At 39.5% G+C, this 25,316-nt stretch overlaps 1 protein-coding gene across 2 annotated transcripts in view; it reads left to right on the forward strand.

Annotated features, from left to right (window-relative positions):
• Nucleotides 1-23,553, forward strand: part of celf3a (cugbp, Elav-like family member 3a) — a 40,848-nt gene extending 17,295 nt beyond the window's left edge. For both annotated transcript variants that reach the window (XM_037692908.1, XM_037692909.1), the window contains 11 exons: nucleotides 3,103-3,151; nucleotides 8,548-8,676; nucleotides 11,281-11,360; nucleotides 12,838-12,981; nucleotides 14,112-14,256; nucleotides 16,008-16,157; nucleotides 16,346-16,405; nucleotides 17,209-17,313; nucleotides 18,561-18,704; nucleotides 18,780-18,912; nucleotides 22,797-23,553. In XM_037692908.1, the coding sequence (XP_037548836.1) occupies nucleotides 3,103-3,151; nucleotides 8,548-8,676; nucleotides 11,281-11,360; nucleotides 12,838-12,981; nucleotides 14,112-14,256; nucleotides 16,008-16,157; nucleotides 16,346-16,405; nucleotides 17,209-17,313; nucleotides 18,561-18,704; nucleotides 18,780-18,907 (1,134 nt within the window). In that variant the 3' untranslated portion in view covers nucleotides 18,908-18,912; nucleotides 22,797-23,553. The remainder of the gene's footprint in view (nucleotides 1-3,102; nucleotides 3,152-8,547; nucleotides 8,677-11,280; nucleotides 11,361-12,837; nucleotides 12,982-14,111; nucleotides 14,257-16,007; nucleotides 16,158-16,345; nucleotides 16,406-17,208; nucleotides 17,314-18,560; nucleotides 18,705-18,779; nucleotides 18,913-22,796) is intronic.
• The last annotated feature ends 1,763 nt before the right edge of the window (nucleotides 23,554-25,316 follow it).

Consider the following 25,316-nt stretch of genomic DNA (forward strand, 5'->3'; position numbering starts at 1 on the left):
CTGGAGGCATGTATGCATGTGATGTGGAGACGGAGCGCAGAGGACGGCAGGACAAGGGACGAAAAGTCAAACAGCAAAAACACATCGGTGTAATGGGTTTCTGATCAGGCAGGTTCCGCCTGCGCGAGGCTCAGTGTGGGACTGTTTTTGTAAACAAGCCGAGGGGAGGAGGGGAAGGGAGCAACAGGAGGGGGGGGGGGGGGGGCAAATTACTGTAAAGTGTGTGTTAGCGGTTGAGGCTTAGAGGGAGATATTTTTCTCTCTGCTTTCTGCATCTGCTCTCGAGGCAGCGCCAACATTCAACAGGCACGAACGCTCCCTCTCGCCCCTTTTTTTGTATTTACCTCCTTGCTCATCTCAAACATCTCCCTCTATCCCTTAACCTAACTCACCTTTTGTCCTCCTCATCTCCTTTTTTTTTTTAAACCTTTTTCATACGTCTCTTCCTCACGTTGCTCAGGGTAACCCTGTTTACCTGATGCGAGCCTCTCATCACTGGGGTTGTCATGACGATGGCCATGCGTGCGCGCGGCCCTCGTCAGAGCGGTGGGAGCGGTTGCCGTGCTGATCTGAAGTAGCACAGCCTTTATGGCCTCCACTTCTCGCTGTTTTCTCTCTTGTGTTTTCTAATTCCAACCTTCTGAGCCATCTGCTGCGGCTCACTGTTTGTCCGCCTGAAATATGGGACGTGTTTTAGTTAATTTTATTTTTATAACGTCACTCAAACATGCCATGATGTCTTGAGTCGGACAAGATACTTTATTTTAAAATATCTTGTTCTTTTTAGTTAAGTTAAGCATTTAAGGACTCTCATCCTATTATTTTTCCAACATTATCTGTAGCATCGATTTTTGTTTTAACAGACAGACAAGCTAACAGACCCAGACATTTACTCGATCACCCGCCTTTCATGGTGGTGGGTGATAAGAAGTCAAATTTATTGCAAGTTTTCCATCTTAAGTGCACTGATTTTAACTTTCTGGCCCAGACAGGATGAAGTTCTCTCCGACGAGGACAAAACTTTTCCAATAATTGTAACTAAAACTCACTAGATGCAGGAGCAGACCCCCATTTGCCTGAATGATTGGAAGATGGCCTCTCCATCATCTTATTAATTGGAGCGATCAATTGGCCACCCTCGATGAGGAGCTGCAGCAGGTGTTGGTCCCATCAGCCGGCCGGGTCGGCGCGGTGGCAGCTCGGAGATGTTTGTTCATGCGGGTCCCACCGGCGCCAATCGATAGAGTCTCCCGGTGACCGATCACAGCGGATCAATCAGTGACACGGGATCAGTGACTGGCTGAAATGTCACCAGCGCCATAATTAAGACCTTCATTAAGCCACAGTTAACAGACTGCCACTCTGCTTCTCTCACCTCGACTCCTCACCCTCCTCTGCCTGCACCTCCCCCCACCTCCCTCCTTGAGCTCCATATGCTCCTTCAATCCCTCTCAATCCCACCCTGCTCCCTTTCTTGCCCTCTCTTGTCCCGTCTTTGTCTTACTCTTGTCCACCATTTTCATGCTCTGTACGTTTGAAGGACAAGCTGAAAAGATTTCACGCAGGGCTTTAACTAAAGCGTTAGTAGGTAAAGAAAAGATGACATTTCAGCAGCTTTACTTAGAAAGGTTACTTATTTGTCTGAATTCACACTATTGTTTTCCTGTTAATATTTTCCCATTCATTTTTTGCAATCTAACTGCACACCTTGTGTGTTTTTTAGCTACTAATGTGTCAAACGTTCATTCAGCAAATAGCTACTATAAGTTTAAAAATGTTTATTTACAAATATTTTCCCCATATAAACACACTAAAATATTTACTTCACAAACATAGTTTTCTTTTAAATCTGCTTCAGATTAATTTTTATTTTTATGTTACATTTAGCTGCTACTCTTAGCTAGCCTTATGACACTTTCGGCTTTTACTTTCAGGTAGCTTTTAGCTTTTTTTGGTTGCCTTTGAATACTTAGCTGTTAGTCAGCCTTTTGCAACTTTTAGCTACTAGCTTGCCTTTTGACACTTAGCTTTTAGCTAGCCTTTTTAATGCTCTTACATTTTAGCTAAACTTTGTTAGTTTTAGCTTTTACTTTTGGTATTTTGGTTTTTCACTAGACTTTGATGCATTTAACTGCCTTTTTGGTGTTTAGCTTCAATTCTGCTACTTTCAGCTAGTGTTTTGCCAATTTTAGCTAGCCTTTTAATGGTTAGCTTTTAACCAGCCATTTAATCATCTCCAATTTTAGCTAATCATCGTTACTTTTAGCTATCCTTTTGCAATTTTATTTTTTGTCACTAGATTTTTGATACGGTAGCTTTAAGCAATCCTTTATTTGTAGCTAGCTGGTAGTATACCTTTTAAATACTTTTAGCTAGTGCTTGAAACATTTGGCTATCAGGTAGCATTTAGCCTCTTTTAGGTTTTAGCTAGTTTAACTCAATTTAGCTTTTAGCTGTTGTTCTATTTCTTTTAGCTTTAACAGCTGTATTTCAGCTTGAACAGCCATTCAGTGCTCAGCATTTAACAGAAAATGCAGGTTTTCTTGTTCACGACAACATTTGGTGGTCCTCCATTGTTCTCTGTTTCTGCAGAAACCACTCCTTCCTTTTTGCCTCCATCAGGCTCAGAATCTCTTTCTGTATTCTGATGCTGCGTGCTCCTTTAATCCAGATTAGCTGTTGAGCGTTCTTAATCTTATCACTTCTCCAATCCCGCGTGGGTGTGTGTGTGTGCTTTTCCTGGTTTTTGTGTGACGGGGAGAGAGGCAGAGGGCAGAGAGAGGCTCGAGGAGGGGGGGTTGGGGTGTGACAGTATCTGTGTCAGCTGTGGTCTGATGGAGAAGCGGTGAGAGGCAAAAAGGAAACAAGAAACATCTGTGTGTAAATAATGCAAACTCATACCCCATACATGCAGAAATGTGTCACAACGAAGCCAGATTTATATGAACTAGATACATTTTTTACATTAAATTGACATTATTTGGCAATAATTTAACACATATGGTATGTTTTTCCTTTGAGCCCCATGAATTTAATTTATGTGTACTTTCTGAGCTGTCTTTAAACAGACCGTATTGTGTTGTGTCGCTTTTTTCCCCTCAGATGAACCGTCCAATCCAAGTGAAGCCAGCGGACAGCGAGAGCAGGGGGGGTAAGAGAGACCTGTACCCTCTCAGAAACACATCATCTTCTGAACGTTAGCAAAAATACTAACGTTTAAACGTGTGCAAGATGTTCTGTAACTTGAGTATAACCGGATGAGTTTGAGAAAAGCAACAAAAAGCACGCAAGGTTCTGGATTAGGTTCTGCTTCTTGACAAATCAGATGTACCGTAGTAGTTTAGTCAAGACCACATTTAGCACTAAGTTGCATAATGTTGTCTTTAAAAAACATTATTAAGAGTAAAAGCAAAATCAACTAGAAAAATTGCATTTCCTGCGAAAATGCATTGTGAATGCTGATTACAGAAGAACTTGCTGAAAAAAAAACAGCTGACATTAGCTAAAAAAAAAAAGTAATGTAGCTGAAATGGAAGAACAAGCCTACTTCAGCAGAAGAAATCAGAAATAACTCATATGTGCTGAATTAGGTTTAAATAATCTGAAATTAGCACAAAAATTAGGAAACTAGCTAAAAAAAGCTGAAATTTGCAAAAATAGCTGAAAAGTAGTTGAAAAGGCAAAAAGAAGCGTAGCTATCAGAAGGAAACAGAATGAACTTAAATGAGCTAAAAAAAAGTGGAATTAGCTGAAAAAGCTAAGATTAGCATCAAAAGAGCTCAATAATAGCTGAAAGAGCAGAAAAAGCTGAAATAGGAAAAAGCTGACAGGAGCATAAGAAGCTGAAATTAGTGGAAATAATTTAACTATGCTGAAAGTAGCAGAAATTAGCACAAAAAAAACTTGAATTTATCTGAAAACAGCTGAAATTAGCTAAAATAAAATGCTTTAAAGGTAGCTGAAAAGGTAAAACAATCCAATTAGCAAAAGAAAACAGAAAGAACACATTTGCTCAATAAGGCTTAAAGAAGCAGCCATGAGCACAAAACGTGGAAAATATCTGAAAAAAATCAGAAATTTGGAAAACAAACAAACAAAAAATATACCTGCTGAAATATAGCTAAAAAAGCAGAAAGTAGCTTAAATTACTAGAAGAAAGTGGAGAGAGCACATTTTTGCTGAGTTAGGCTGAAGGAAGTTGAAATGAGTGTCAAAAATGTGGAATCAGTTGAAAAAGCTAAAATTAGCATAAAACAGCTAAGTAGTAGCTGAAATAGCAGAAAAAGCTGAAACTTGCATAAATAAGCTGAAAGGAGCAGTAGTTAGAAGAAGAACAAAAATGTTGTAGTTTGCTAAAAGAATTTGAAAGGAGCACAATACAGCTGAAATTAGCTGAAAGTAGCTGAAAAAAGTTCAAATTTGCACAAGGAAGCTTGAAAGAAGCTGAACCAGAACAAAATGTGAAAGGAGCAGTGAAAAGTTGTAAACAGATCTAAGGATGAAGGATGTAAAATGAGCTCAGTTCATTTTCTATGAGAAAAAAAAAGTGGCAGAAAAGGCTAAACATTTCAAAAAGCTAAAGTTGCACCAATACCAAAAGTCATAGCAGGATTGTTCTGAAAGAGATGAACGTTTTGGTATTTGTTGAAAAGCACAAAAATTGTGAAATGAGACAGATGCCGAAAAACGTACGGAAGAAAAATGGATCATAATTCTGTGAATGCTTCATAAACATTCATACAAATGTGCAGTAAACAGTGAAACAGACCATCTGCTTCAGGTTTTTAGAAGAAAAAAACTTTTTCTTCCTGAGTATTTTAGCCCAGCACTTTTTTTGTTTTAATACCCATTTTATAACGTCTCAGGAGGTGTTCCTGACTGGATTTCGAGACTTTTTGTTGAAATACAAGCAGAATCTTGTTTGGTATTGTCTTGGTGAAAAACACTCTTAGAAAACCCACACACATACGCTAACAGATGTGCAAGTTAAATCTGAACATTGGCGTCTGCTCTGATAACGAGCCCGATGGTCCCGCTCCTCGTCAGCCGGCAGCGTTTATGACCCCAGAACAGTTGTCCGCTTCACCTCAGTCCACCTTAACGAGGCTCAGACCCTAAAAAGGTGTTTTTAAATGACCAACAATCTGTAGGATTATTTTTTATGTTGTAGATCTTGAACTTGCATTTCCAACAACATGTGTTCAGTCACGCTCATTTCGGTGGTATATTTAAATCCATACATATTGATGTTCTGTTTTTAATCCAGATTAGCAAAAAGCAGAAAATATTTATTTCAAAACCAGTTTTATCGTCTGCCTTTATCATTCAGATACTTTTCTGGATTCTTTCAACCTTTTTCAGTTAACAGAGTTGATAAAATTATTACATTTTAACAACTTGTCTGATGAGCTATGCCTCATTCGGTTTCATACAGACTGAAAACCACCTCTTTGTTTTAGTGTTGGGAGGCTCGCTGCCCTTTGTTTATTTATTTATTTTATTCCAAAATAATTTTGGACGGTGTGCAATTCAAATTTAAACATAATTTTTGTGTATTGCAATCTTTCGTCTATTATCTGGTTCTTGTTCTGGAGTCATATCGTTGGGGCTGCAGCTTGAGCAGGGAGGCCCAGAAGTCACTTCTGGCTCTTTCAGGAGGATTCCAAGGTGTTCCTTGGGTCTTCCTAGGGATCTCCTCCCAGTTGGACATGTCTGTAACGCCTACCAAGGGAGGTGTCCTTACCAGATGCCTGAACCACCTCAACTGGTGATTGTTCTCAGTGTGGGGAGCAGCTGCTCTACTCTGAGTCTCTTCCAGATTACTGAACTTCTCACCCTTTCTCTAAAGCCGCTTTGCCTTTGATAAGTGCGACTCCACTCGGCTCTCGTCTTCTCGGTTCTTCTCAGGTGTAGGTGATTTGCCACTGTGACTTGTTTCCCCGCTCTGTGGACAGGATCGTCAATGCAAAGTGGGCGGTATTGTGTTCGAGCCACTGTGTCCGTTGTGATCCTTAATCGCCTTATAATCGGACTTCAATTTATTTGGTTTATCCCGGCACAGCTTATAAGTCCAGGCGTAGCCGTGCTGAGCCATCATCTCCAATATCTCTATGTAAATGCGCTCATTTCTTGTGGCGCCATCTGTCAATACGATCAGAGAGGAAGTGGAGGTTCAGGTGTAGTTTGCAGTTTTGATGGGCGGGTCATCCAGTGATGTAGCCCCGCTGCCCAATCAACGGCTGCTGTCTGCTTACATCAAAATCATCTCCTCAGAACAGTTCGTCATGAACAAGGTGGTCCCATAAACCAGGCTGAGTAGGGGCGGGTACCGACAGTGGGCATGTCTTTAAATGGTGTGGTGTGGCAAAGCGTCGTAAGAGAGAGCGCTACCCTGCTGAGAAAACTCATTTGGACCGCTTGTATCTGTAAGCTTGTTCATTTGGTCACTACACAGAGTTTGTGACCTTAGGTGAGGGTACGAATACAGACAGGTAAACGAGAGAGCTTCGCCTTACAGCTCAGCTCTCTCTTCATCAAAACGGGCCAGCACAGAGTCCGCAACGTTACAGAAACTGCACCAATCCGCCTATCCATCTCCCGCTCCATTCTTCTTTCATTGGTGAACGTAACCCCAAGATACTTAAACTCCTCCACTTGAGGCAGCATCTCACCCCCAACCTGGAGACATCAGTCCACCTGTTTCCAACAGAGGACCATGGCCTCAGATTTGAAGGAGTGATCCTCATTCCAGCTGCTTCACACTCAGCTACAGACTGTTCCCGTGAGAGCTGGAGCTCACGGCACGATGACGCCAAAAGGACCACATCATCCGCAAATAGCAGAGATGGAATTCGGATGCCACTGAACTGGACTCCTTCCTCCCCCTGCACCGAGACATTCTGTCCACAAAAGTTATGAACAGAAACAGTGACAACTGACATCCCTAGCGGAGTCCGACTCTCACCCTGAAGATTCACTGCTGGCAACGTGAACCCAACACTTGCACCGTTTGTAAAGAGACTGAACATTCCTTAGCACCAGACCTCCAATCCCATACATCTGGAGCACCTCTTACAGCGTAGCCTGGTGTGCATGGTTGAATGCCTTCTTCATGTCCACAAAACACACACTGTTTCGAGTGGTTGAGCAAACCCGTACCCAGTTGAGGACCCTACCAAAGGTCTGTCCGTCAGGAACACCATGTTCAAATTTCAGGGTGTTTGTAAGTGCACATGGCACCTAGACACCCTTGGCCGCAGATGTTGATAGACTTTGAGTTGTGTCATCTGATCTGTGGCTATACGTTTTTTGACATTCGGGTGAAGAGAGGAGCTGAACTGTCAACTGATCACTACCTGGTTGATTAGTTGGATCAGATGACAAGGGACAGACCTCAACTTGTAGTGAAGGTTTGTTGGAAATGGCAGCTGTTGAAAAACCTGTTGGAATGATCTTCAACTCCTACTTCCAAGAGAACTTAACCGCATCCCACTGGGTGAAGGAGTCCGTCAAGCTGAAGGAGTCCTATCAGGTCTTGTTAGCTGGTAGGACTCCAGTAGCAGCTGAGGGGAATCGGTGGGCCAAACAGGCTGTAACCCTGGCTGTTGCTGAAGCAAATGCTTGGATGTGGGAGGAGTTCGGTAAGGCTACCGAACACACGGGCTGACGCACAATCATCCTGGCCAACCATCAGGCTGGTGGTCTTCCTTTTGCATGTGAACAACTAATTCTGGCTGTCACCAGCAAACTGGTTGATCCACAATGAGAAGGTGCTGCTTACAAGATTGAGTTTGTTGCAGCTCCTCAGACTTGGATAAAAGACAAAACATTTCAACAAAGAAGAACCCGTCCGGAGGACTTGACTCAACCTTGTTAGAAGACTCAAAATAGCAGTTTAGACTAATGAAAAAATATATATATATATTTTTTCAGTATTTAAAACAACATAACCTATCTTTTAATTATGAGCTGCATTTTTCTTTTTGTTTTTTGGCCTTGATGGCTGGACTGCACGGTGAGAACATTAGGGGACATTTAAATGATATAAGGGTGCAAACCTCTCAACAACTTTAAGATAAATATTCAGTAAAACGCTTTAAGAGGGAACGATTCCAGCCGGTCTGCAGGTGGTGATAGTGAAAGTGTTATTGACTTTGTTTAACTGCTTGAAACCCCGACAATGAAGCCTGCAGCACATTAGTGCCACGTGACGTAAACTACTATTGCTTTCCTAACGTTCCAATCTGCAGGAATGCAATGATTTGCAGTGAACGTGTTCCAGCGTTCAGAAACGTCAGTTTGATGCTCCAAAAACAGACGAGCAGCGTCTCAGTGGGTGTCAAACATTTGAGTTACCAGCAGATGCTGTTTGCTCATGTTGCTGCACTCTGCTGGCTCCCTGAAGTATAACAAGCTGCTCTTGTTGTTCGTGCATGTATGAAGACATGACACCACCTCGTTTCACTTTTGCCTCTCTCACACTCCCCTCCTCCTTTCATCTTCCACACGACCCTGCTTTCCCATCTGGGCGACCTCCTTCCCCACCAGAAGACAGGAAGCTGTTTGTGGGTATGCTGGGGAAACAGCAGACGGACACCGACGTGAGGAAAATGTTCGAGCCGTTCGGCAGCATAGAGGAGTGCACGGTGCTGCGCGGCCCCGATGGCACCAGCAAAGGTAAAAGGTCAAATCACACCACCGTCCGAAAGTGAAACACTTTGGATGGGAACCAAAAGAAATGAAGCATTACAGAATAATAAAAAAAAACACCAAAAAGTTAATACAACTCAGACTTGTGTAAAAGTTGTTCTTTTAACATTTCTGCAGCTAAAGGGTGTATTATGTTGACACCTGGCCATGTAATGTTCAAATGTTTAACGTTTAAAGCAATATAATATCCCTATGAGGTGACATTAAACATCAGCGTTCAGAAGTGTAGAATCACTTAATATTACGTCTTTATTATCATTAATGAAGCAATTTAAAGGATACTCAGTTGGTTTCATGTTTCAAATTGTGCTGCTACATGTCACTGTGTCGTCACCTGATGTTTACATTTATATATAAATTATTGCACAGATCTAATAAAATAAAGGCTGCGTGTCTTTTGAAATGTTATTTTCTTTCCTTATTCGTTTGTTTTTCATTTAGACGACATGAAAACTACATAAAACTGAAGAAATTGCATTTCCTGCGAAAATGCGGCGTGAATGCTCGTTGCTCAAGAACTTGTTGAGAAACAGCTGAAAACAGCTAAAACCCTGCTGAAATGTAGCTGACATGGAAGAACAAGCCCAACTTAACAGAAGAAAGCAGGAAGAACACATATTTGCTGAATTTGGTTTTAAAAAGCAGAAATGAGAACAGAAAATAGGAAATTAGCTATATAAAAAAAGCTGAAATTAGCAAAAATATTGCTGAAAAGTAGCTGAAACGGCAGAAAGAAGCTTAAATTACCAGAAGGAAGTGGATTGAGCACAATTGTGCCTAATTAGGCTTAAAGAAGCTGAAATGAGCACAAAAAGTGGAAATTATCTGGAAAAAAACAGAAATTTCCAAAAAAAAAACACAGCTGAATAGTAGCTAATTCATTCAACCTTTATTTAGACAGGTAAATCCCATTGAGCCTCGAGGTCTCATTTACAAGAGAGACCTGATGACCTGACCTAAAAAAGCAGAAAGAAGCTTACATTATCAAAAGGAGGTGGAGAGTGCATATGTTTGCTGAATTAAACTGAGAAATGTTGAAATGAGTGCAAAAAATGTAGAATTAGCTGAAAAAGCTAAAATTAGCAGAAAAACGGCTAAATAGCTGAACTAGCAGAAAAAGGTGAAACTTGCAAAAATAAGCTGAAAGGAGCATAATAAGCTGAAATTAGCAGAAAGAAGTTAGACGCACAAAAATGTTGTAGTTAGAAATAATCTAAAAGGATCACAAAACAGCTGAAATTAGCTGAAAAAAATAATACATTTGCACAAGGAAGCGGAGAGAAGCTGAAGCAGAACAAAATGTGAAAGGAGCAGTAAAAGGTTGTAAACAGAGCTAAAGATTTTGAAGGATGTAAAATGAGCTCAGTTAATTTTCTATGAGAAAAAAACAAAAGGCAGAAAAGGCAAAATATCTCAAAAAGCTAAAGTTGCACCTATACAGAAAGTTCTAGCACCCTTCTCCTGGAAGAGCTGAACGTTTTGAAATATGAATTGTTGAAATGGCGCAAAAATTGTGGATTGAGAAAGATGCCGAAAAATGTACGGAAGAAGTAAAGAACCTGGAATAACAAATATAAACAGGATCACAATTGTGTAAAAGCTTAATAAGCATACACAAAATTAAACTAGCGTTCCTTAAAGAAATGTATATTGGCCACCAAAGGGAAAAAGTGATCTCCCACCACAATCTGTTAGCACGCAAAGTTTGTGTTTCAGATAACTCTCAGCTACAAACAGACCAAATTTTAGCTCAGTGTCTACAATTGGCTCTCACCATTTTGTCGTTGCTACGGTCAATTAGCTGTGGTGGCCATCTTGCATCAGGTTGACTCAAAAGGTAATCAGTTGTGTGCACATTTAATGATTACTTCCTGAAAGTTTCACTAAAATACGTCCACCAGTCTATGGGATATTTTGATAACAGACTTATACAGTCAGAAATATGATCCTAAACGTAATAAATTTGTGTTATACAAGCACATATTCTTTCAAGCCAATCAAACTTTTTAGCAAAATTTATCTGGCACGTTATTTACTAGAGAATACAACGATATAAGGGTGCAAAACGCTCAATAACTTTAAGATAAATATTCAGTAAAACGCCTTAAGAGGGAACAATTCCAGCTGGTCTGCTGGTGGTGATAGTGAAAGTGTTATTGACTTTGTTTAACTGCTTGAAACCCCGACAATGAAGCCTGCAGCACATTAGTGCCACGTGACGTAAACTACTATTGCCGCTAACAACAATGCTAATGATATTTGTCGTGTAAATCAAAGTCCAGCGGCGGCTCAAACACAGATGCCGGATTTTCCCGTTTGTTGCTCGAAGCGTGTCTAACAGTTCAATAGGTTTTATGGGTCATGGCTAATGATGCGTTTACGGGTTATGATTGATAAAACTGAGGATGTTCTGTGGACCATGTTTAACGATGCCACGGAAACTGATGGAGCACTGGGTGTAAGACAGCTTCTAATGCATTTTTAAAGGGAGTTTTGTGAACCTGTGTGTGTGGAGGTGTGTGTGTGTGTGTGTGTGTGAGGCTGTGTTTAATGGTGTGTCATTTCATGCAGGGTGTGCATTTGTAAAGTTCCAGAGCAACGCAGAGGCCCAGGCCGCCATCAACACTCTGCACGGGAGTCGCACTTTACCTGTGAGTTCATTGCACACAGCCACTTTGATGCACACACACAAGCACGTACGCGTGCACGCACAGAGTAATACATCAAAGAGACGCATAGAAATGCTCCATATCCTCTCATTTAGCAACTCACTGTGGTGACTCACTTGGGAGTCACTTCTTCCAACTTTGACCACCGCCCCCAAACAAACACTAAACAGGGGAGAACTTTTATTTATTTATTTATTTTTAAATATATGTATGTATTTTGTAGTTTGGTTTAATTTAGTGTGACTAAATTAAAATTGAACAAAGCAAACAGCATTTTCACAGATGTGCATGCTGTGTGCTAGTCAGGCTTTGCTGAAATTTGCTGAAGAAGCTGAACCTTGTCAAAGCTAAAAGAAGAATAACATTAGCTAAAAGCCTAAAATAGCAAAATGCTAAGAGAAATTTAAGTTTAGCAAAATGGTAGCTAGAAGCTAAAGAAGCAAAATGCTAGCTAGAAACAAAAGGTTAGCTAGGAACAGCAAATGCTTAGCTAAAGGTAGCTAAAGACTAGCTAAAACCTAAAGTAGCAACATACTATCTAGAACTAAAAGTAACAAATGTCTAGCTAAACATTTCAAAACGCTAGCTAGAAGCAAAATGTTAGCTAGGAACAGCAAATGCTTAGCTAAAGGTAGCTAAAGACTGACTAAAAGTAGCAAAAATCTAGCTAAAACCTAAAGTAGCAACAGGCTATAAAAGAACTAAAAGTAAATGTCTAGCTAAACATTTCAAAATGCTAGCATGAAACTAAAAACAGAAAAGGCTTGCTAATAGTAGAAAAGATTAGCCAAAACAAAACTAAGTATAGCTAAACATAGCAATATATTAGCTAAAAGCCAAAAGTAGCACTGAAAAGGAAGGAGCAGGTAAAGATTATGGATGGATGGAAGTATAGAAGTATCAAACACCTGAAGTCACGGCACTGATCTCCTCAACAAACTGAACGTTCTGATAAGAACAGCTGAAACAGCACAAAGTGTGCAGATGTTGTTAGTTTGCCAAAACGGTATGGAAAAATAAAAAACAGGAAAACAAAAGTGTGAACAGCACACCATCGAAGTCCTCTGACAGACGCGAGCGTGACATCACGAATGGGGGGTGTTTATTGTCATGGATTTTTCAGATGCCGATGCAGCTCATTTAGGAAGCCAAGCAGCTGATTATAGATCTAAACTGTCAATACCGCGAAACACAAATTTTATTTATCGAATACCGTCATGTCTTCATTATCCCTGATTCTCGAAGTGCGCACATTCTGCACTTTGTATTTGGTTTTAAAGTAAAGAAATATGCATCAGCATATACTGGTCCAGTGCTAATATAAAGAAAATTACTCAGTAGCCTCGTTGTCGGGGCTACCTGCGTTACAGACTATCGCAATAATTTTGTATGAAGCATTTCTTTAATCTTATTTACCTTAATATAGCAACATACTCATTTTTATGTGTCTCCTGCTCAGGGCGCCTCGTCCAGCCTGGTGGTGAAGTTTGCGGATTCGGAGAAGGAGCGAGGGCTCCGGCGGATGCAGCAGGTGGCCTCCCAGCTGGGAGTCATCAGTCCCATGACCCTGCACCTTGGGGCCTACAACGCATACACGCAGGCCGTGAGGAGCACACAATGCACACAAACACTGCGCTTTAGAAACAAACTTGTAAGCAGTTTGGTGATTGCTCTACTTCCGCCCGTCTTTGCCTGATGATGACTCTGACTCGACTTATTTAATTGTTTGGAGGTCAACTAGAAAAGAGATCCTGGGCTCTCCGTGATTTGTGAACGTGCTAATAACTCCAAACGCAGACTAATGGGAAACATCCTGTGTAACTTCATCCCTCTGAGTGCATACTAATTCTCTGTAAGAGCATTTAAATGACAATTAAGAAGTTTATTCATTCATCAGATTGCAAGCACTGCACTTAATGTTCGGTTTAAATGAAAAAGAAAAGTAAACACGGATGACGATGAAAGTAGTGCTGCTTAAACTCAGAAGAGCACTCACAGTAGGTTCTGGGATGACTCTCAGCTACTGTCACACTAAATTTTAACCCAACATCTGTAAAACTGACTGAGTTATAGCCATTTTTGTGTTTGCTAAGGTCACCTTTCTCTGGCAGCCATCTTGAATTGAGTCAACTCCAAAAGTTCATCAGTTGTAGATGTTTGTTTAGCAATTATTCTCTGAGAGTTTCATTAAAATCTGTTTACTGGCTCATGAGGTATTTTGCTAACAGACAGTCAAACATGCACACACAGATGAATGCATGATCGCCTACCTCTCATGGCTGCAGGCAATAAATATAAGAACCTATTGGGCTCAGTATTTGTTTCAAAAAAGAACCATCATAAAGTTTCTGAGGGTAAAACAAATCATGTGTTTGATATAATTCCAAACTTTTATTTTGAAAATCTGCGTTATATCTGTTAATTGACTCATTTACAGCAAGAAATCCCTGATTGTGGTGTCTCTCAATTTTATTTTTACAGTAAAAGAGCAACGTTTCTAACCCAAATAAAAAGAAATGGGGATAGTTTAAAAAAGTGGTAATTTTAACACCAGACACAGAGCAGTTACTGTTTGTCCTCTCGCTGCGTTATTTTAGACGTGATCGTCCGATACGCCACATCCTGGATCTCATCATTTGAGCACCCACAAATTTAAAAATGTTTGAGTGTCTCTGAGTTTACACCCCCCTGCCTTCACTCTCTGAGCATGAATTGTCTCTGTCCGTCCTGCAGCTGATGCAGCAGCAGGCCTTGGTGGCTCAGTCAGCCTACCTCTCTCCTGTTGCCACGGTGGCAGCGGTTCAGATGCAGCAGCTCGCCGCACTCAATCCCAGCAGTATCATCGCCACGCCGATCGCATCCATCACCCCGTCCTCAGGTAATGAGGGGCAGAGATGTCTGGCCCTGGCTGGCCTTAAATAGATTTCTGCTTGAAATATGAGGACAGACGCACAAAGAGAGGACCCAAGAGGACTAAATTGCAAACATCCATTTAGGTTTTTTCTCTTGTTTTCTTCTTTTTTTTATGTTAGTTTTTATTTTTAAAGTCCACTTGCATTTGAATGAGATGTTCCTCTGTGAAATGATCCCGAACAGACTCAAATGTACAACAAAATGACAGAAACAAACAAAAAAATGCACCTGTTTTATTTGTGTCTTGTTCTGCTACCTTTAGATTTTACTTAAAATTTTGCACCTTAATCACTTTTCATTCATTCATTCATTCATTCATTCATTCATTCATTCATTCATTCATTCATTCATTCATTCAACCTTTATTTAAACAAATAAATCACATTGAGCCTAAAAGACTCATTTACAAGTGAGACCTGTTTGGACAGACAAAAAAGTGGTAAAATGGACACATTCTGCTACTTTGAACTTTTAGCTACAATTCTGCACCTTTAGCTTTAGCTACTGTTCTGATACTTTTAGCTTTTAGCTCAGTCTAGCTACTTTTAGCTATTGTTCTGCTACTTTTAGTTTCAGCTATCTTTTTATTTCTTTTCATCTTTGACCTGCAAATTTTGCACTTTGTAGCTTTTAGCTAGTGCTCCGTTACTCTAGGCTTTTAAATCAGTTTTGCTACTTTAGCTATTGTTCTGCTGCTTTTAGTTTTAGCTACCCTTCTGATACATTTTAGCTAACATTATGCACCTTTTAGCTTTAACTACTGTTCTGATACGTTTAGCTTTTATCTCAATTTTGCTACTTTTAGTTTCAGCTACCTTTTTATTTATTTTAATCTTTAGCCACAGTTATGCACTTTGTAGCTTTTAGCATAGTGATTTGTTTATGTAGGCTTTTAACTCAGTTTTGCTACTTTTAGCTATTCAGCTGCTTTTAGTTTTAGCTACTCTTCTGCTACATTTTAGCTAACGTTATGCACCTTTTAGCTTCACCTATTGTTCTGCAACTTTAGCTTTTAGCTCAATTCTACTTTTGCTATTATTCTGCTACTTTTAATTTCAGCTACCTTTCTAATTATTTTAATATTTGATCCCCACTTATTAAATTTGTAGCTTTTAGCTAGTGTTATGCCACTTTTGGCTTTTAGCTAAAGTTTAGCTTCTTAGCTTAAAGTAGTAAATCTAACAGGCTACCATTCTGCTACTTTTAAGGTCAGCTATTATTATGCTACTTTTAGTTTTAGCTACCATTGTGCTACTTTTAGTGTTTAGCAATCATTTGATTTTTTTAGCATTAAGCCACTGTTTTGCTCACTTTCCCCTTCTAGCTACTTCTGACCTAAATTTAGATTTGAGCCAGTACATTGCTGGTTTTCACTTTTAATTACTGTTTACTACTTTTAGCTAACATTTTCTAGTTTTAGCTATTGTTTTGTTCATTTTAGCTTTTAGCTACTGTTTTGCTATTTTAAGATTTTAGCCAAAGTTCTTGTGTTTTTAGTTTTTTGCCTTTTTGCCACTCATCTGCTGTTTAAAAAGTCAACAGTTTCAGCTTTTTAACAAAGGTCAGCAGTGTTTTAGTGTTCCGCATTTGTAAAATTTAATTTGTTTTTATGTTAACAACAAAAACAAAAGCACAACAAGCACACCTGTCCACTTTAACAATCGTGTTGACAGCAACCACAGCCTGAGGAAACTCGTGACTGTAACGTGTCTACAGGTACCAGCACTCCTCCCTCCATCGCAGCCACACCCGTCCCTGCTCTGCCCCCACCCATCGCAGTGAACAGCTACCCCTCTGTGGCAGCTCCCCCCAACGGCCAGTCAGCTACAGACGCCCTGTACACTAACGGAGTTCACGCCTATCAAAGTACGTCCTTCCGTTTGTAAAATTCAGCTCATTCTCTCACCTCACCCCTCCACACAAGCCTCCTGCTTCCATGTGAAATGGTGAGGGACTGAGGAAGAGGAAATATAAATAAATCTAAACTGAATTTTGAGCATGTTGATGTGTTCTTGTTATAATCTGCGGGTGATCATGTGTTTGTTGTGTCACAGCTCAGAGTCCAGTCCTGGATCCCCTGCAGCAAGCTTACACAGGCATGCAGCACTATACAGGTTAGCCCTACAGTCCCATTTATGCTAAAATTATCTTTATTTCAAAGGCTTTTTTTTATAAATTGTACTGGAATGGATAATACTGATGATAGAAGTGAGAATCAATAGTCCAAACAACTACACATGCATTAATGCACTAAATATTATTAACTAAATGTTAAATAATTAAATTAATTTAAATACTTCTCTTGGTGATAATAGTGCCAAATTCAGCGTTAATTATGCATAGGACCTACTTTTTTCATTAAGTCATGGTAACCACCTAAAAGTCTAAGATGGCAGCCATTTTTAAAGATGGCCACCGTTTTGTGAGTAAACTGCATTTTCCACCTAAAGTTTAAATGGCTCAGTCAATGAGGCAAAGCTGAATGTGGTGACAGATTCAAAATGCTACCGTTTTAGTCTCAAATGCACACAAATGAGTGCAGATGTGATTGAGTAGAATAAAATAGTTGTGTCATCAAATCTTCAACGGCACGCTTTGTGTAATATCAGATATTGCAAGCAGTCGCGCTGTTTTCAGAGTTTAACCTCACAGGGTATTCAAATCACTGATTTATGGTATAAATATACTTTTACAGCCCCAATTTTTAAAATAACTGACTACTTTGATGCCAGAATTGAACTTAGCATGCCCAATTGTTTACAAAGTCAGCCATCTTGAAAAATGGAGGCTATCGTTAGTCCACAGGCCAAACGTCGTGCTCGTATCACCGACAGATTGTTTCCCTCTTATGTAGAAATAAAAATGTATTTCCACCACACCTCAGCCTCCTGGCTCACCTGCTCTTCCTTTCTTTCAGCTACTTACCCTGCAGCCTACAGCCTGGTGGGACAGCCGTTCCCCCACCAGCCCACCCTGGTGGCTCAGCAGCCACAGCAGCCGCAGCAGCTTCAGCAACGAGAAGGTAAACCCAAAGAGGCACGCGTGTACAGTAATGGTCGTCTTATCAGAGACAAACATTCCAGTGGTTTTGTATGTTTGGAAACATTACTGCAGTACAAATCACATTTGAGACAAGAGAACTATTCTGCAAACATTGTGGTTGATTAAACTTTGCTTTCTTTGGTCAATATAACGGACTACTTTTACTCATTTCTGTATTCAGACTCAGACAACTTAATTTATCCCCAAAAGGCAATTTGTTTAGCCAGTTTCCAGATTTACACCCACACACATACTGAACATATATGCTCATATACCTAAAAGCAATAACAAAATAAAAAGCAGTAAAGAATTTGAATTTAACAGTAAATAGATTCACTGCTGACCTCACTGGGCAATATACAGAGTTCACGTCAAATTTTAGTTTGGAATCGAACACAGTTCCCAAATATCTAATAATAACAATATTTCCATGAATGGAGTTGAGCTGAGTTGTTTAGGCATTCTCCCGTTTTTACTAAAATCCACCACAAGCTCCTTTGTCTTAGAGACAATAAGATCAAGATAACTGTCATCACCAGTCCACAAAAACAGGTGGGGTACCGCCGTGGTCTGAGTCTGAACCTTGAGGAAGGGTTGAGTATCGTGTCGTCAGAAAACCTGGCCAGCTACCTTCTGTAAAAGGTCTGTCTGTATACAAAATAAAAAGAAGGGGTGAGAGAACACAGCCCTGGGGAGTCCCAGTTTTCACCTGATATGTTTCCATTCACCCTGGAATGGTGAATGGCGTATGTTGTGGAAATAAGTTTTGACGTTTCCTTAAAAAGGTTTCAAATGGATAAAATACCATCCATCACGCCCCCTTCATTCTCTGTGACTTTGCTGTGAATTGCTGCCACCTAAAAACAACTTTTTCTAAATTATATTAATATTAAAAACTGTACAGCAGTTCCTGAAAATGCAGATTTGGAAACTTTTACATCTCCATCAGTTGTAAGTTCCACATTTACATAGAATTCTGCGGTTATTTGCAAGATCAAGTAGCATCAGTAGCAGTTAGCTGTAGCACTTCTAGTACAGCTTGGGGCCTTTCATGCAGGAATATCATATTTCTACTGGAATAACTGTGTGATGTGAAATTGACAGTGATGTAAAATTTAAGATGGACTGTTTGCTTGACGTGAAATTACATTTTTGGAGATGTAAGTTGTTTTAGATCAGTAGCAATCCCTTTAGTCATCTTATGGTGTCTCTTGTCTTTGCGTACAGGTCCTGAAGGGTGTAACATCTTCATCTACCACCTGCCGCAGGAGTTCACCGACTCGGAGATCCTGCAGATGTTCCTGCCCTTTGGGAACGTCATCTCCGCAAAGGTCTTCGTTGACCGAGCCACCAATCAGAGTAAATGCTTCGGTGAGTCTCGGAGAATGACCTAACGACGGTTGGCGTCTGTGGATTTGTGCTCCTGATAACTGTCTGTGTTGCCAGGCTTCGTGAGCTTTGACAACCCATCCAGCGCCCAGACTGCCATCCAGGCCATGAATGGCTTCCAGATCGGCATGAAGAGACTGAAGGTTCAGCTGAAGAGGCCTAAGGACGCCAACAGGCCTTACTGAATGAGGTGAGTGATGCATGAGAAGTGGTCAGGGAGGGATTGATTGACAGCAGGAAGTAAAACTTAAAGATACAAAGTGGATGTAATTTGGAGCTTGGAACGTCAATACATGTTTGTTTTTTTTATTGATAACACCGCAGTAGATTAACTTTATTGGGGTTCCAGCACTTGAAGGCATCACTTTAAAACACAATATTAGGACTGGGAAGATATATTTGTTGTGTAAAAGCAGTTCTTTCTTTTAGTGAATCAGATTTATTTTTTCCCCACACAGTTCAAATGTTTTTTTTTTTTTCTTCTAACCAGTGTTCTGTCACAGAGTTGAACTACTGTTCGTCATTAATTTGTTTCTTTTGTCATTCGTTGTTTTTGTGCTGTGTCAAATCTCTTTTTTTTTTACCTGGACAAAAAAAAAAGAAAGAAAAAGAAAAAAAAAGATGGCTCCCTGTATATCTTGGAGACGTGCGTCGCTAAGGCTACGGTTGCCTAGCAACCGCTAAAACCTACTCCCCCTACTCGCAGCGTTGTAAGTCAATTGGCCTGTGTTGGTTTCTGTGGCGATATTGCCTGTGATGGTTGCCATTAGCAGTTTTTATTTATTTACTTTTTGTTGTCGTGGTAATCTTTTTGGGGTTGTTGCCTTGATTCACCATGCTGAACTGCATGGCGGGTTACCGTGGCGACCATGAACTGTGTTTGGTGCGTTGTGAGTTTCCTCTCATGAATTTGTCCTGGTTTTCAATCCTTGCAAACACCGATCAGTAATCGTCACTTTACCTCAGCGTCTGTAAGCAACTGATCATCATGACAAGCTGTTTTATTGTCTTTTTGTCTTCAAAAGCTAAAATTAGCTTCTCTCAACCACTAAAATTCAATTATAAGTTTTTTTTTTTTTTTTTACTATTCTTGTTTTTGTCTGTCATGATTATCGTTCTTACATTCCCTCTCGTTTAGTTGGTTGGTGTGGTAGTTGTTTTTTCTTTTCAGTGAAAGCGGGTTTTTTTTGTTTGTTTGGTTGTGACTCATTCAAGTGACTTTGTGCCTGAGCTTTGTTTGATTTTTGTGAGACCTAAAACGTACCAAACGTGTCCCTTTAAATGGTTGGCAACATGGTGTTTGTGTTTGAAAGAACATCTGTGTTTCTCCCAAGTGTGTCATGAAGACAAAACGTGTTCTACTGTGAATCTGATAGATGTGGAAATAAAAGCCGGTGTGTGTTTGTGATCATTTCTGTGCCGGCTGATTCAGTGACCTTGTTTTAGAGGATTTGGGTTAAACTTGTTGGGTTCTTGTGACACGTGCTGCTGGATGAGAAACTGCATTCTTACATAGGAATTCTGGGACTCCCAAACCATAATTTTTGCACAATACATGAAATATTCAAACAAAAGAAGCAGCATATCCTCATGTGGACTTTTAATAAAAGCACGAAATGTTGTGCAGAGTATCTGACGGTTAAAAATAAACTAAAATAAATAGGAAAAAAATCAGTTACATCGAGGCTAAAATTGTGTTTTCCGTTTTCTATTAACACACTTGGCGACCATTTCAATCGTTCCGTGTTCTTTGCACCAAACTAAACAAATCTTTAATTTAAAATACTATGTCATGTCATTTTTACCCTTTTTCATGAAAGCCTGTTTCAGCTCAACTAACCATTTATGACCAGTTACTGAGTAAATTATTCAAACCAAATACAATTTTTTTTAATTTTATTTTACGACAATAATAAAGTGTTTAACAATAAAAGCACTGCTTAGTGGATAAACATGGTTCTGTTTGGTACATGTTAATGGTTTGGCTTAAAAATCTTTGCTCCGAGTGTTAAATATTGTTGCAGAGCTTGAACCCAGCAGGTTGCTGCACCTTCTTACACCTCAAAGACTCTTCGGAGGCTTTTCAAGAATCACAACAGGCTGCTCGAGGTATAGTCCAGAGCCATGAGCTTCTCAGATCCATCATTAGATCCAGATTTGGTTGAACGACCACCCTGCAGGCCACAAGGTCCCTGCTCATAACATCACATAAACAAAAGATGGTCCTGAACTATAGTAGTCCTTCGATACTTAGCGGGTCGACTTTTGCGGACTCACTTTTTTTGTGGGTTTTCAACCCAAGATTGTACATGACACATGACCGCCCCCTCCTTTCTCTTTCTGGGGCTGTCTGTCTAGGCCTGTCACGATACACAATAAATCAATTAATCGCATGATAAATTAAAATTATCGACCTCATTTTCATTTATCAGCTTTATCGTTTCTTTGTGTCTCTCTTTCTACTGAAGACACTGGATGACAAAAGGCTCAACTCGAGTGTTCGTCACTGACTCCTCCCTTTCTCTTTTCTCTTTAAAATCTGTTTTAACCATCTAAAATCGCATTTTTGGATCGCTAAACGCAGCTAAGCTGAGAAGCTAAGCTACGAGCTAAGCGAACAGGCCGAAGCTCCAACATTCACGGTTGAAACCCGTGCCTTCATGTAAAAAGTTGTTTTTCTTTGCAAAAAGAAGCTAACAACTTTTTTACTGATTTTTAAAAAAAAAATTTAAGCTTTGTGTGAAAAATGTTATGCCAAAGAGTTCAAACCACACCGAGCGTCTGGCATTTAGAGAACTGAAAAACAGGAACAAGAGACAGCCCATGTCACGTCAAGGACACGCTGCTCACTTCCTCACTATCCATCCTTCAGTTGAAACACTTATACTACCATCCAGTGGCCAAAAAAATGTACTACACACAAAATTAACCAACATTTCTTTTTAGATTTGACAATAATTAGTAATTATTGTCAAATTTCAAAACAATATTATCGATTATCTCAATAGTTTCTGAGACAATTTATCACCCAGCAAAATTTGTTATCGTGACAGGCCTATGTATGTCACACCAAAGCAGAGCTGCTGTGACATACAGCCTCAGAAAGAGAAAGGAGGGGGCGGGGTAAGGTCTGTCATTCCCCATCGCTACTGCTCAGGGAGCAGGGATGATATTATGAAAATAAGAGTAAATCAGTTTACAAAGATAGAGAGTGGGCCACCCCTGCCTTTCTCTTTCCCAGGCTGTTAGCCTGGGAAAGAGAAAGGAAGGGGTGGGGGGGTCTGTCTTATACCTGAGTGAGCTGCGCTCATGCAGCCACTTTTTTTTTTTTTTTTAAAGAAAGGAGGGTCGACTTCAATATTATTATTTTTCAGTCGCTTCAGCTTTTTAAAGTACAGTAAACAAAGGCAAACAGTATTTGGCATCTGGCCACGCAATTTGCTTAGTTTTTTTTATTTTTATTTATTTATTTAAGGACACGTTAATATGAGGAAAAAAATTGTGCAGATTTTGTTTCTTACTTTTTCTTTTTTATTCATGTCCTTACAATGAATACACCAAAATGATATAGTGTGACACAAAATTGTTCTCTAATTGAGACAAAACAAGAAAAAATAGGATAAATAAATCCATTTCTTGTACCTTCATATACTCTATGGGAACTGGTATCAGAAACCATTCGGAGATGCTGCTTTTTAAAACTCTTTATGATAAATCAGTTGTTTTGTGAGAACATCTGATCATACTTAAACAGTCTTGACTTGTTTAATAAAACTTAAAGGGCTAATATACCCAGAATTCCTACTGTGCATGTTCTAAAATAAGATGCCTGCCAAAAATATATATATATAAATAAATAAAAATGACAGGCTAATTTTTAAGAAGGTGTGAACACTCGCAGCACTGACTGTCTCTGCATGGACACTGGTTTATAACTGAGACTCCTCCTGAGCCGTCGGTGCAACCAGTGTGCGTATGCAGACGCCTTAAGTCCCAAAGTTTCATGACGACGCGTTCAATTTCCCTCTTTAATCTCTTTACTCTGTTCCCTCTCCTCTTCCTCTTTACTTCCAGGCAAGCCTAAGAGTTCAATCAAGAAATACCACTTGGGGGACGTCCCAGCCTTGTTTTGGTTGTTTGACCAACCGTATAGCACAGGAGCAACACTTCACACGCATTAAAAAAAGAAGAAGAAGAAAAAAAGGAAGTAGTTTCCCGTGTAAAAGAAAAGCGGCATCGGCTGCAGTGATGCCAGCAAAATATTCATGGACTGAGTCAGCACTCGCAACATCCGAAGTGATCCGGAGTTACTGTCATTCCACATCTGGATTTGTTTATATTGTGTACATATTCTGTTGTTGGCAACAAAATATACATGTGAAGAAAAAAGCATATCAATGATGTTATCCTACTGGACAGGTTCCACTGTATAGTGTGATTTGTGGTCAATGGCGCCAACGAAAGGCCAGTCTACGCTGCCGGAGGCAAAAGAAAATATTATTCTGTATGATTACCGTTGATAATATTGTTATGTAGAGTTAGTTTTATTAATTATAAGTAAATTAAAAACCATGGAGTGATTAAAATGGATTTCCTCTGGATGTAAATACCTCGGTTTTTAAATGGAGGACTTAAAAGTTTCACAAACTAACATTCTCTGCTGCCACTACTTTTGAAAATTAACACACACACAAAAAAAAAAAACGGAAGGAAGGGCTGGGAATTTTTCTATCTTTTTTTTTTTTAAACGTTTCGTTTATTTGGTAATCGATTTGATTCCAAGGTTGATGTGAACATTTTTTTTAATTTAAGGAGAAGAAATAAACACACACAAAAAAAGGAAATTCCTGTGCTCTTTACAACAATGAACACTTATTATAGAGTTTTTAATTGCATAAATGTACTTATGGAAGTTAAAAAAAAAACTTTTTTCTTTATTTATTCTCTACAATTGCTGTTTTAAAACATATGTCTTTAAAAGAAAATAAAGTACAATTTAGAAAAAAAATATTTTGTCATGGATTTTTTTCAGTGTAATCTAATGTTTGTGTAACAAAAATGGTCTGAATAATAATTTAATTGTTTTACTGCTGTCTGTAACCTGTAGCCGTATTAAGAGACGCGGAAAACATTCAATATTTCTTTACTTTTGTCTATAATAAAATCAGTTAATTGTGGAAGACGACTATTTTCCGATGACCATGAATCCACAAATATTCAGCTCAACTTGTGAGTATCCACATCTGGGATGTGTCTGCCAGATGTTTGGTTGAGCACGCATCAGGATGTTTGGTTTTGGTTTGAAGAGCCTTATGCCTTCTAGGCATACCTGGTGTATGAAGGGTAATCAGTGCCAAATAACTCAAACGGGATGGGCAGTGATTTGTTTTAAATTGTTTCTTTTCTTTTTTTATTTTACACACGAGTCCTCTCCTAACAATGCTTTTACACTCTCCCACACCTCGGCATCATCCTGCCATCACACTTTATTTGGAAAGGGCTGTAAAGTGGAAAGTATGTCTGCAGGTGAGCTTGGCTATACGCCCAGATCCCCCCCCCCCCCACCACCCAAAATTTCTAAGATTAAAGTCAGAGATTTAAGTCAGAATTACGCCTTTAAAAATATGAGATCAAGGTCAGAATTCCAAGTAAAAAAGTGAAGACTCACAAAACAAAAATACTGTTGCTTAATTCAGGGGTTCCTAACCCTGGTCCTTGAGGAACACCATCCTGCATGTTTAAGTTGTTTCCTGCAAAGACACACCTGCTTTTAATAAATGGGTGATAATAATTTTCTGCAGAACGAGAGGAAGTAATTAAATCACTGAATCAGGTGTGTTGGAGCAGGGAAACTAAAACATGCAGAATGGCGTTCCTCAAGGAACTGGGTTGGGAACCACTGGATCTTCTTCTGTACAATAAAAACTTGAGCTTGTCGGTTCCTGACCCACCCGAGTCAAAGATCCAAGTCCACACTGAATCGGGACCCCCACGAATCTGAGATCTAAATGAACCCGGATCCTTCATTCCTTCTGCCAGACTAGAAATAAAAGTCTGCGAGTTAGCAAACACACAGGAAAATAAATAAATAAACAAATAAAACAAAACGTTTCACTGGACCAGTTTGATAATTCACCGGACAAGCTGCGGAGTTGTATGAAGATCGTCTCAAAAGTTGTCACAGAGAGATCTGTGATCTCAGTGAGATTTGCCTGGTTAAATAAAAGTTAATAAATAAATAAGCATGCAACAAGATTTGAATGTGTACAATACAGCTGGGGTTCTCAAACTTTTTGGGTTCAGGGAGCCCCTCCCTCATGTTTATTACATAATTCGCTTCAATTTGTCTCTAATGCAATGGAAATATCTGTGTAACATAAATACTTAAGACCTTTCCTTTAACAATGTGAATACATTTTTACACTTTTAACCATGAGGTATTGTCACTTCTTTAAATTATTACAGAAAACTCTTGACATAAAGTAGATGTGACTTCCTGCATTTTGGTGTATTTTAGCAGGTTGTTAAACATACGTGCTTGCAAATATATATATATATATATATATATATATATATATATATATATATATATAT

The sequence above is a fragment of the Nematolebias whitei genome, chromosome 19 (genome assembly GCF_014905685.2).
Source record: "Nematolebias whitei isolate Nwh7 chromosome 19, NemWhi1, whole genome shotgun sequence".
NCBI classification, from domain to species: Eukaryota; Metazoa; Chordata; class Actinopteri; order Cyprinodontiformes; family Rivulidae; genus Nematolebias; species Nematolebias whitei.